Raw genomic sequence first — 11,741 nt, forward strand, 5'->3', positions numbered from 1 at the left:
GTGGATAAAACACCCATATACATAAAATAATGTTAAACACAGGAGAGATTCTGGAGGTGTTGAACAAAATGAGGATGAGGCTAGTGAGAACAGTTAGTACCTGGTGAGAATCCGAGTGTCACAAAGTGTTGAGACCCTGTTTTGTTTTGATTTGTTTTTTTCATTAAGTAAAGAGTGTTGGTAAGGGAATGAGTGCTGATTCTGATCCTGGGGAATTCCGGGGTGACCATCCTAGTCAAGGAGGATATGCAGGTCTTGACAACGGGTCTGCCCCTGGAAGCCTTGTTGGGAATCAAAGTTCTGAAATAAACTAGAATGCACACATAGTGCATGAAGGTTATCTACTCAGCCACAGCCTGCTTTGTGTGGAACATTCGAGACTAGCAGAAGGGCTAGCAGGTGAGGGTAGAAGAGTGCTTGCCTAGCATGTACAGAGCCTGGGTTTGGTTCCTAGCACCTTTGGATTCAGGTGATGTAAAGTTAAAAACCTCAAAACAGGGCCATGCAGATGGCTCAGTGGGTAAGAGTGCTTGCTACTCAAGCCTGACAACCTTAGTTGGGATACCCAGAACCCAACTGAAAAGGCACCTCTAATTAGTGAGATAGGCAGAAATGACAGATTTCCCCAGGAAGTGCTCAGACCAGCTTGACTGGAGTAAACAATACAATAGCAAAGCAGACTGCCCCAAAAATGAGGTTTGCTGGGCATGATGGTCCATGCCTTTAGTTTCAGTCCTTGGGAAGCAGAGATAGGCACATCTCTGAATTTAAGGCCTGTCCAGTTTACATAGCAAGTTCTGAGAACAGATGACTGAATCTGAATATGTTCTCTGTTATGTGAACAAAGCAAGTATATACATCATATGCAAAAAATATCCAACACCTCAAAACACTAGTCCATTTGTTCTGCGAATACCTGCTCACATGTAGCTCCTGGAACTGGACTTGCAGGTTTGAAGTGTCACTTGCCAAAGTGGCACGTGGCTCATGATGAATCTACAGGAGGAGCTGTATTTCACCCACAAACCAACCCAGCAGGGTTCTGCAGACAGTGGGGCAGCTGAATTGTAATGTTTTCCTTTTTGGCGGCGGGTCGAGATAGGGTTTCTCTGTATAGCCCTGGCTGTCCTGGAACTCGCTCTGTAGACCAGGATGGCCTTGAACTCACAGAGTTCCACCTGCCTCTGCCTCCTGAGTGCTGAGATTACAAGTGCGCTCCACCACCATCCCGTTTCCTTCTGTTTTTATCCTCTTTTGTGACACCCACTTCCAGGTCTCTGGCTTGCTGTGTGGTCCCTTGATCCTAGTATTGCAAGTTCCATCTCCACGACCTGTCAACTTAAATTCAAGAACAAGCTGTTTCTTGGCCTGGGGGGAAGTGTTTTGTTGAGCTTCCAAGCTTTCATTGTTTGGGTTCACAGAAAAAGCTAGTGTAGGTTAAACTGGGAGGATGAGTCTTCAGTTGCTGAGGGACCCCTGTGACTCATTTCCTGTTTTCAGATCCCTACTGGCTCTCTCAGGGATTCAGTCCTTCAGTTAAGCTTGACTGGACTCCAAGCCCCATTCCCACTTCACCAGTGTGACTCAGTAGTGATCAAATGAAGCCCTTTTGTTCTCAGTTCTCAGATGGTGGCATTTTGTGCAACCTGCAAGGCCTCATCTGACAGGGACGGTGTCAAGCCAACACTGCCGGTGCAGGGTGCTGTTCAGTACCCTGATACAGCCTGCTTTCTTTCCCAGGATCCGTCTTCAAGTGATTAAGGCCTCACACTGTGATTTTTACAGTGTTCAAAGCAAGTTTACATGGCCTCATTGGAGCTTAATAGCAAAGTTATGAAATAGCAGGTGCTTATTATCATTTTATAGTCAAGGAAGCCGGTCAGGAAAAGCAGATTACAGTGTAATCTTGAGGTTGCTACTTATTTACTTCCTTTTCCCAAGGCTTAATTTCCTCATCTTTAAAGATAAGCATGGAGAGCTATGTGATCTCTGGTCTTTTCAGGTCAGGGTGTATGGCCGATGGCATCCATGATCCTGTGAAACTGAAATAGGGTTTGAAAACCAGTATGGAGGATGAACAAGAAGAAAGATGAACAAGGAGAAAGATCTAAAGTACACGAGGTGTTAGTTAAAAGCATTCACAAGTTTTGTGAGGGAAGCCAATCTCCGGGATGTTAAAGTGTTCCACTACAGTAACCATTTTACTATATATGCATACAATACTGTGCGTTGTAGACATAAACAGTAAAATGTATGTAACTTAATGAAACCAAACTGGCCAATGCCCAAGACCACACCTGGAGTGTGCCCTGCCCTATGGCGGTGGGAAGACGGCCAACTTTATGCTAAAGAATACTGTGATGGGATGCCTCTCCTCCAGGACGCAGGTCGACCAGGAGGGCTTGACTGGCAGGGCATCTGGGAATCCCATGTCATGTTCAGACACTGCAGGTGGCAGCGCCGCATCACAGGGAGTGGTCCCAGGGTGGGCAACATGGCAGCTCCTAGCCGGGAAACCCGAACCCGCTTCCGGGTTCCGTACCGCTGGCCAGGCTACTTCCGGCAGCGCGATGGCTGGGTTCCCGGGACTCGAACGGAAGTTCCGGCGGGGGCGGCCGAGGGGGGAAGAGTGTGTGTCTGTGCGGGAGAAAGGGGAGAATCGCCCGAACGGTCTCGGAAGCCCCTGGGAGTGAGGTACCCAGCCATGTGTGCAGCGAGGCTGCGAGGGTCCCGGGGCGGCGGCGGGGAGCGACCGGAGGGCGCTGTCCAGTTCTGGGACACCGGGCCAGGGGCTGCGCGCGTGGCGGGAGAGCGTCTGCGCGCTGGGCAGTGGGAGACCCCATTGTGGGGCGGAGGCTCCCCGGGTCAGTGCCCCTTTGTGGGCAGGTGCGAGCCCCGAGGCAGGGCAGCAGATGCCACTGGAGGGATGCGATGACCCTGGGTCAGAACCCAAGTTCCCACTGTGGCAAATGGGAGACGCCGGGTCATCCTTTGGAGAGTGGGAGCCGGGTGGAGGTGGGAGTCCCCAGAGCCGAGGAGAAAGAGGATCCTAGCTTAGGACGGCAAGTGCGTTCTCTGTGGGAAGAGGAACCTCAGGGTCAGAGGTGTGGAAAGATGCTGTGTGATCTTTCAACCTTAAGGGGCAATCGGGGTCAGAGCTGGAAGGTGGGAGCCTACCGGAGGGCGGGGCGCCCTTAAGAAGACACTTAGAGGCAGGTAGCGGAAGCTTCCGGAGTTTTGGAGGATGCTAAGGATGGGGAGGGGCCAGCCAGCCTGATATTCTTTTGTGTTGGGAGTCCCAACACCTGTTCATTTGGAGACCCGTTTGGAGTCAGTGGCAGCAGCAACAGCAGGTAGCCCCGTGGAGGTGGGAGGCTTGGAGCACCAGTTTGTGGTGGAAGATGGCAGAAGAGAGTTGTTAGGCTCTCATGGGACATGGGTGGCTTCCGGAGGCCCTAGGAATTTCTTACTGAGCCAGGATCTGCTGTGAAGACCGGATAGGGTCTGGAGGGGAAGAAGATGGAGGTAGATGGGGCTGAAAGCCTGTTTCCTAGGGCCGGGGTTCAGGCAAGAGGGGCTCCAGGGGTTCCCGGAAGGGGACACCTGGGACCTTGGGAGGAGGTCGTTAGCCCTCAGCGGCTTATGGGGGAAGGCTGCAGGAAACGTCCTGCCTTTCCTTCCTGACCCCACTTCCAACCCCCGTGCCAGCCCACCTGTACCCTCCTTAGGTCAGAATCAGGCATGTGAGTTCTAGACCATTAGGATGGCTGCCCCTACTTCTCAACTTTGGGATGGGGCCAACTTTCTTTTTTGGTTTTTAAGACAGGGTTTCTCTGTATAGCCCTGGCTGTCCTGGAGCTCATTCTCTAGAACAGGTTGGCCTCCAACTCTTGAGAGCTGGTGTTAAAGGTGTGTGCCACCACCTCCTGGCAAGGACGAACTTTCTACCCCTCTGCCCCAGACTTCTCTTCGCCTGTATTTTCCCTTGGCTCACAATCAAACCGCAGAGATGTGTAGAGCTGATGGCCTCGGTGGGCTTCTTAAGCCAGGAGGTTTCTCTGGCCTGACCTGCTACCTTCCCTTGCACAGGCCCAGCCTGCAGGAAGCCCTGCAGTGTATGTGTGGTAACACCATGTCTGTGCCCCTGCTCACTGACGCTGCCACCGTGTCTGGAGCTGAGCGGGAAACGGCCGCGGTAAGGACCCCTGCGCCAGACTTGGGGGAGGCAACTGGCTGTAGGCAGTGTGGGGAACAAGAGAGGGGGCTAACTAGCCTGAAGCTAATAATCTCTTGGCTCCCACTTTGGTCCCCCCAGGCCTGGGGGTCAGGGAAGGGGTGAGCTGGAGTTGGAGGATCTAAAGGGGGAACCTTCCCATCATTCCACTGTTGTCATTTTTCCAGGTTATTTTTTTACATGGACTTGGAGACACGGGGTGAGTTAGCTGAGGGGCCAGATGCTCCTTCACCAGGTGGGGCTGCAAGGCCATTGTTTGTCCCTCTCAACCCCTCCTACGAGGGTGCCTCTTCTTCCCTCCCACAGGCACAGCTGGGCTGATGCCCTCTCCACCATCCGGCTTCCTCATGTCAAGTACATCTGTCCCCACGCGTGAGTGCCACCCCAGCTGGAGAGGGGCTGGGGGGAGTGGTCCTCCAGTCCTAGGCCTGGTTCTTTCCATCGGCTGCCTCCTGGGGCTGGGGCTAAAAGCAGTCAGGTCTTGTCCAGCCTCACCTCCCTAGAGCCCAGGAATGGACTCCAGTTCCTGCCTTCACCCCCAAGGCTTCCTGGACCCAAGACCTCCTAAAAAGACCCCCCCCCCCAAGTACTCACCCTCTGAGCTGGACCCTGTCACCCGGTGTTAGTCTCTGCTTCTCCATCCACACCGCTGATGCCCCAACCCCAGCCTCCAGCCCCACGTGGCAGGTTGCCTGGCAACACTTGAAACACAGGCCCTGCCTGCTGGGAGGGGGGGGCCCCAAGGGCAGTTCTGCCCATTCCCAGGCTCTCCACTGATGCTTTATCCCTCCTGAGACCTCTGGCCACCCCTCCACAGGCCCAGGATCCCTGTGACACTCAACATGAAGATGGTGATGCCTTCCTGGTGAGTTTGGGACAGGAAAGGGTTGGGAACTGAGGGAGCTGCAGGGCTGGCCAGGTCTTCCAAAATCTGCTGCCTCTGCTTGCCCAGGTTTGACCTGATGGGGCTGAGTCCAGACGCCCCAGAAGATGAAGTTGGCATCAAGAAGGCAGCGGAGAACAGTAAGGCCGCAGCCCTCCCTGTCCCCTCCCCACCTCTCCCTTCCCAAAGCATTGGGCAGTGCCCACTTGCTCCCTGCAAGCCCCCAGCGGCCTCCTCCACCCAGCCATGCCTCCCTCCACCCCCTGCAGTCAAGGCTTTGATTGAACATGAGATGAAGAACGGGATCCCTGCCAATCGAATCGTCCTGGGTGGCTTTTCGCAGGTGAGGAGGGTGTGAGGGGGAGGGGCTGGGTGTGTGAGCTGTTCCCTCCTGACCTATTATTCTCTTCTCCCCAGGGCGGAGCCCTGTCCCTCTATACAGCCCTTACCTGCCCCCACCCTTTGGCCGGCATCGTGGCATTGAGCTGTTGGCTGCCTCTGCATCGGACCTTTCCCCAGGTGAGTGTCCCCACAAGCCCGTCCTCTCCTGCGGGTCCCTGTGGCTTGGCCACCGTGCTGCACGTAGCACTGACCTTGCCTTGGAAATTCTTTCTGGCCGCAGGCAGCCAATGGTAGTGCCAAGGACCTGGCCATCCTTCAGTGCCATGGGGAGCTGGATCCCATGGTACCTGTTCGGTTCGGGGCCCTGACGGCTGAGAAGCTCCGGTCTGTTGTCACACCTGCCAGGGTCCAGTTCAAGACATACCCAGGTGTCATGCACAGCTCCTGTCCTCAGGTCAGTGGGGATGGCCTACTCCTGTGCTCCCCCTCCTTCCTGCAGCAAGGAGCCTCACAATGTCCTCTCATCTCAGGAGATGGCAGCTGTAAAGGAATTTCTAGAGAAGCTCCTGCCTCCGGTCTAACTAGTTGCTGGCTCCCCTTGCAGTCCCCAGCTCACAAGGGACCTAGCAAGCGCGGCACCATCTTGGATCTGAGCCGGTCGAGCCCGTCCCTTCTCTTCCCACCCTGTCCTCTTCCCACAGGCCTCTGGGGCAGGTGGCCGAGGCTGGCCAGGCCTTCCTGCTGGCCTCAGTCATCTGAAAGTCAGCAGCAGGGGTGGGCTGCTCTCTTATCCACTTCCCCGGAGGCGGGCCCCAGCAGCAGTATTGGAGGGGCTGTAGGCAGCGGGAGAGAGGGGCCCAGCTGCTGACCCACTCACTCAGGACCTCACTCACTAGCCCCGCTTTGGGCCCCCTCCTGCGACCTCAGGGTTTGGCCCGTGGGGCCCTCATGGGCCCCCCCACCCCAGTAATTCTGCCCGGATAATCGCGTCTCTCCTGCCTCACTGCAGCTGCTTCTTTCTCTGTCACGAATGTGTTCATGGCCGGGGCCCTTGCTACTATGGGCTGCCTGCTCCTGTGCAGGCGAGTTGGTGAGGAGGTAGAGTCCCTCAGGGCCTCCCCTTAGCCCCTCCCCCAGGGGGGCTGGGCCCTGCCTCCCCATGGCCCTTCCTTGTAGGCCTGGAGCCTGCAGGGCTGGATTGAGGTTCAAGGGCCCCTGCCCCCCCCCTCCGCTGTCTCACCCCCACTATGTCCCCACTCCAGGGCCAGGGAGGTGGGGGGAGGAGTTGTGTCTTGTCTTCTGTCTCCATGTGGTTTTGGGTGTTTTTCTTGTTTGTCCTGGATTCCGATAAAATTAAAGAAATTGCTTCCTCAACTCTTAGGCCTGCCTGATGTAGCTAGCGCAGAGTGAGCATCTGTGAGAACCTGCTCCAGGATAAGAAAACATCTTTATTTTAGGTACTTTGGAAAGTTCAATCATAACAGTATAAGTTAGTGCCTGGGTGAGGCTATGGTCCCAGACCGCTGGGCCCTCACAGGCTCGAGGGTCCTGTGAGCTCCTGGACCATGGGGGAGATAGGCTGGAAAGACCCAGGCTCCTTTCTGCTTAGTGGAGCCTGACAGAGGTCTCCTGCCTGGAGGGCTGAGCTGGCATTTGAGGTAGGGTGGCCTCAGCTTGGCCCCAGAGCATGGGGCACAGGGTCCTGTGGAGGCTGGAAAGCGGGCAGCTGCTCCTCTTCTGTTGGTCCTTGGTAAGGAGGCCGTCAGGCTTGGGCCCCAAAGCCTGAGGGGTTCTGCTTCTGCCAGCGCCACAGATCCTCACCTGCGCAGACATGGGTGGTCAGGGCCTGCCGAGGACAGCCCACACCAGAGGTGCCCTTAGAGCTGCTCGTCACCCCTCCAGGTTAGGCAGACACTCACACATCCTGTCCAGCCCCAAGGCTGCTGTCCAGCCCAGCTCCTCATGGGCTAGGCTGGGGTTAGCATAACAGGCTGCCACGTCACCTTCCCGCCGTGCCACCACCTTGTATGGGATCTGTAAGGGAGGCAGTGGACACTTAGCTGAGCAGGCCCTGGGCCCCGGGAACCTCGAGCTATGTCGCAAGCCGCCAGCGCTGAAGTTCAAGGTGACTGGAGGAGAAGCGAGCCGAGGAGCCTACCTTCTTCCCTGAAGCCTTTTCCATGGCTTGGACCATCTGCAGGACAGAGTAGCCTGTGCCTGTGCCCAGGTTGTAGATCTGCCCAAGAGAACGGGATGTTGGGTGGGGTGTCTCATGCACCCCACATGCCACATTTGCCCTGGATTCCAACCCTTTCCCTCCCTGGCTTCCTACCCGGCAACCACATTGCTCCTCCAGCTTCTTCAAGGCTGCTATGTGGCCCTTCGCCAGATCCACCACGTGAATGTAATCCCTTACACCTGGAGAGGAAGTGGTTAGAAGATGGGAAGTCTGGCCCCCTCAGCCTCCCTCCTTCCTCTGACTCTTAGGCTCACCTGTCCCATCCTCCGTAGCATAGTCATCACCAAAGACATTCAGGGCCTCGCGTCGCCCAATCGCCACCTAGGGCAGAGGTCAGGTCAGCTTCCTCAAGGGCCCTGGTACCGGTGGTACGCCAGTGCACCCCAGGATTACCCCCTACCTGGGAGACATAGGGCATGAGGTTGTTGGGGATGCCCTGAGGATCCTCGCCGATGCAGCCAGAGGCGTGGGCGCCCGTGGGATTGAAGTACCGAAGCAGCACCGCGTTCCAGGCCTGTGTGGTGCGGGTCAGACAGTGGGGCCCCGGCACACAGTGAGTCCCAACTCAATCCACAGCGTCTACCTCACCCATGTCCGTTCTGTGTTCTCTATGCACGAGCAAGGGATGGCACCTGCATACCAGTTGCTATGACCTTGGGCACGATATTACCACTTCTGAGCCTCTGTCTCCTTGTGAGAGTGCCCAGGGTCCTAACCCTGAGCTCAAAGTGAATGGGATGAAAGCTGGGACAAGAGGCGCTCACCGAGTCTGCGCGGCACAGGTCCCGGATCATCTCCTCGATGAAGAACTTGGACTTTCCATAGGGGTTGGTACAACCCCCGGTGGGGTGGGCCTCGTCCAGAGGCAGGTACTGGGGGTTCCCGTACACGGTGGCTGAGCTGCTGAACACGAGATTCTTCACCCCGTGGGCCCTCATGATCTGGCCGTGGAGGGGAGGGTCAGTGGCCTGTGCCTCACCAATTAGTCCCACTTGTTACTCCACCCTAGGAGGGTGAGGCTGAGGCGACGGCCATGCTCAGTTACAGAGAGGGAAACGGGCTGGGAGGTAAAGAAAGGCATGTGTCTAAGATAAGACAGCTTGGGTTGTGTCTGACGCTCCCGCACAGGCCCCTATTGTGGCCGGCATGCCAGACAACCTCGGGCCCAGCCGGGTCTGTGTCCCCTCCCTCTTACCTCCAGAAGCTGGATGGTCCCTGTTAGGTTAACTCTATAATAATCCAGAGGCTTCTGCACTGACTCGCCCACAGCCTTGAGCCCAGCAAAGTGAATGACGGCCTTAAAGCTGTGCTGCACGGGTAAAGCAAGGGTCAGAGGGAGGCTCAGAACATGCAGTGCTCCTCCTACCTGCCAAGCAGCACCCACCTTTTCATCCGTTTGTTTGTTTTGAGACAGGGTCTCTATGGAGCCCTGGCTGTCCTGGAACTTGCTATGTAGACCAGACTGGCTCCTAACTCAGAAATGATAGACCTGCCTCTGCCTCCCTGGTGCTGGGTTTAAAGGCGTGCACCACCGCATCCAACTAGCACCCACCTTCTTAAAGAGGTGCTGTAGGGCTGCCTGGTCCAAGATGTCCATCTCCTCAAACTCCACAGAGCGGCCTGTCAGTTCCTGGACCCGCCGTAGGCTCTCAGGCATGGAGTTCCCTCCTGGTGGGGCATATAGAGGCTATGAGTATTAGAAGGAAGATGGGGGCTGGAGAGGTGGCTCAGAGGTTAAGAGCACTGGCTGCTCTTCCAGAGGTCCTGAGTTCAATTCCCAGCAACCACATGGTGGCTCACAGCCATCTACATGCCAACCAGCACACTATATAATAAATAAATAAACAAATAAGTGAAAATAACGAAGGAAGATGGAGTCCTGGATACAGCCCCTCCAGAAACCACTCACTCTTCCCATCCAGCTCACTCACCACGAATGGAATTATGGAAGTTGTCGATGACCACAGGGGAGTAGCCTGCCTCCAGCAGTTCCAGTACTGTGTGGCTGCCAATGTAGCCGGCCCCGCCTGTGACCAGCACCTTCTCTGCCATGGCGCCTGGTTAGAGGACGCAGAGTTTCAGAGGTGGCTGAGGGTATCTGCTCGGCCTCCCTCAGGGATGCCGGTCCCCCTAATGTCATCTTGGAGGATGCATTTGTGGGTCCTAGTCTAAGGAGGGGCTCCCAAGTCAGCCCTGGGTCTGACTGCGTAACTCTTACTTTTTGACTATGGGGCTGAAAGGCCCCTACCCTCTCTAGGCCAGTAGCTTCCATCTCTACAACTATACCATGGAGGGCCCAGTGAGGTGATTTACAGGTCTGTCCATGCAGGAGACACACCGTATTGTCTAGTTCTCATTGATATGGGGTAGGAAGAGGGGACTTTGGGGGACCCACCCTTCCTGCCTCTCTCTCTGGAGGTTGGGCAGAAGAGAAGATGGCTTCAGGATTGGGATGCTAGAATTTGAGAAAGGTGTTTGTCCTTATAAACTCAGGTCTTCTCCCAGGAGCAAACGGTTCCTGAGTTGGGTGACTAATACCTAGTTTTCAACAGCCCTTCCACTTGAAGGTCAGTTGGGAGGAGGCAGAAAATACAGCAAATGACTTCAAGGGTGGGGTCCGGAGCCAGGGAGGCTGAGCCTAGCTCTGAGGGTACAGTACCAACAGCCCTGGAGTGGATAGGGCTTCTCCACCCTGGGGCAGCCAGTAACTCAGCTTTGGCCCCTCTGGGTCACTCCCCGGCTTGAGGCTACAGATCCCGCCCAACTTCGGGCAGCACCCAGTGGGCCGGTGTCGACGTGGATTTGGCCCGCTCTCCACTGCCAGGTGTGCATCCCCGCCCTAAGCAAACTGCTGGGCGGCCAAAGGAAATCCACACACTGAGGCCTTTCATTCTCGAGATCTGGCCTGTTGCCGTCTTTCTCCAGGCTGTCTCCAGTCGCTGCTGGGGTCATTCTGCTGCAGCCCACTGGACTGGGCACCCACTGCATACCAGGCTCTCCCCGCCCCAAGTTTCCCCCACATCTGGATGAGGCGGGTGTTTCCACCAGCACTTGGTACTAGGGTCAGAGTCCGAAGACGGTCTGCCTGGGATCACACAGCAGTGAGACCTTGGCTGGGTGGGAGCCCCTAGCCTTCTCCCCGCTGCCCCCCGCTGCTCCTGCGCTGCGCAAGGACGCAGTGAAGTGGTCACCCAGGGGCCCTGGAATCAGAAAAGCTGATCTGAGGCCGCTCCGCTCCAGACCTGGGGGGGCGGGGTAACCTTGGTCAGCTGTCCCCCTCCTCAGTTCCCCAGTCTGTACAATGGAAGGGAGAGGTCGCTGGGCACCAAGAGCCCGGACGCGGCCCAGCTTAGCGCTGGACTTTGGTCCTGGGCTGGCAGCACGAGCGGGGAGCCCGGCCCGGAATGAATGGATTCGGGTGGCCCCCACCAGGGCCGCGGGAAACGCGAGCAGAAGGGGCGGGCCTGGCTCTGTCTCGAACGCGCACGGTCGCTCTTGGAACTCCCTCGCCTCCCGCCGACCACAGGCCCTTCGGAGTCCACTAAGCCCTTCATTCTGCTACCCAAACCTGCACAGGATCCCGCGCTGGCTCCAGGTGCCGCCTCCCGCGACCAGCGCGGCGGCCCCTTTAAGAACTGACAGCCCAGACTGGCCACGCCCCTTTCACGCCTTCCAGGAAACGTGTCTACAAGGTTACTTGCTCTACGGCGGCCCTAGAGGGACAAAAGACCTGCACAGGCTTTAGGCGACTGCGCAGTACGTTTTCGTCAAGGGCGGAAGTGAGGGGTGCAGACGCCCTCCGGTTAGTCGCGAGTTGCGGAGGAGTAACAGTGCCAGGAGGGTGGCCTTTCTAGTTTCTGCCCCTGGCAGCTGCACTCCGAATGATCGCGCCCGCTTCACTCTGAGCCGCTGGCTTCCTAGTTTCCCCGCATCTGTCAAACCCTTCGGGCTGTTCTGGTTGGAGGGCAGGGCTGGCCCGGGCTGCGACGGGGATCCAAGTCCTCTTGGGGAAAAACCCTGGAGCGGGAAGGAACCTTTAAATC

At 56.6% G+C, this 11,741-nt stretch overlaps 2 protein-coding genes and 1 long non-coding RNA gene across 4 annotated transcripts; 1 reads left to right on the forward strand and 2 right to left on the reverse strand.

The window, feature by feature from the left end:
• Positions 1-692: 692 nt before the first annotated feature.
• LOC121143889 lies at positions 693-4,907 on the reverse strand. Its single transcript, XR_005881181.1, has 2 exons — positions 4,829-4,907; positions 693-2,042 (listed from the first exon to the last, which is right to left on the reverse strand). It is a non-coding gene; the product is annotated as an uncharacterized LOC121143889 (long non-coding RNA).
• On the forward strand, positions 2,550-6,833 carry Lypla2 (lysophospholipase 2). The gene is made up of 10 exons (XM_040756349.1): positions 2,550-2,694; positions 4,090-4,195; positions 4,402-4,433; positions 4,541-4,606; positions 5,052-5,099; positions 5,187-5,257; positions 5,387-5,460; positions 5,535-5,636; positions 5,740-5,913; positions 5,990-6,833. The coding sequence occupies exons 2-10, from the start codon at positions 4,118-4,120 to the stop codon at positions 6,038-6,040; spliced, it is 696 nt and encodes a 231-aa protein (XP_040612283.1). The 5' UTR covers positions 2,550-2,694; positions 4,090-4,117; the 3' UTR covers positions 6,041-6,833.
• A 54-nt stretch (positions 6,834-6,887) lies between these two features.
• Positions 6,888-11,399, reverse strand: Gale (UDP-galactose-4-epimerase). 2 transcript variants are annotated; one of them, XM_021232710.2, is made up of 12 exons: positions 11,267-11,297; positions 10,094-10,153; positions 9,630-9,755; positions 9,251-9,366; positions 8,894-9,007; positions 8,463-8,639; positions 8,099-8,212; positions 7,953-8,019; positions 7,792-7,877; positions 7,618-7,695; positions 7,379-7,493; positions 6,888-7,280 (listed from the first exon to the last, which is right to left on the reverse strand). In XM_021232710.2, the coding sequence occupies exons 3-12, from the start codon at positions 9,748-9,750 to the stop codon at positions 7,222-7,224; spliced, it is 1,047 nt and encodes a 348-aa protein (XP_021088369.1). In that variant the 5' UTR covers positions 9,751-9,755; positions 10,094-10,153; positions 11,267-11,297; the 3' UTR covers positions 6,888-7,221. The 2 variants fall into 2 exon arrangements, with proteins under 2 accessions (XP_021088369.1, XP_005079674.1); XM_005079617.4 differs by lacking the exon at positions 10,094-10,153 and having other exon boundaries at positions 11,267-11,399.
• Positions 11,400-11,741: the final 342 nt, after the last annotated feature.

This window comes from Mesocricetus auratus, unplaced genomic scaffold (assembly GCF_017639785.1).
Source record: "Mesocricetus auratus isolate SY011 unplaced genomic scaffold, BCM_Maur_2.0 Super-Scaffold_100014, whole genome shotgun sequence".
NCBI lineage: Eukaryota > Metazoa > Chordata > Mammalia > Rodentia > Cricetidae > Mesocricetus > Mesocricetus auratus.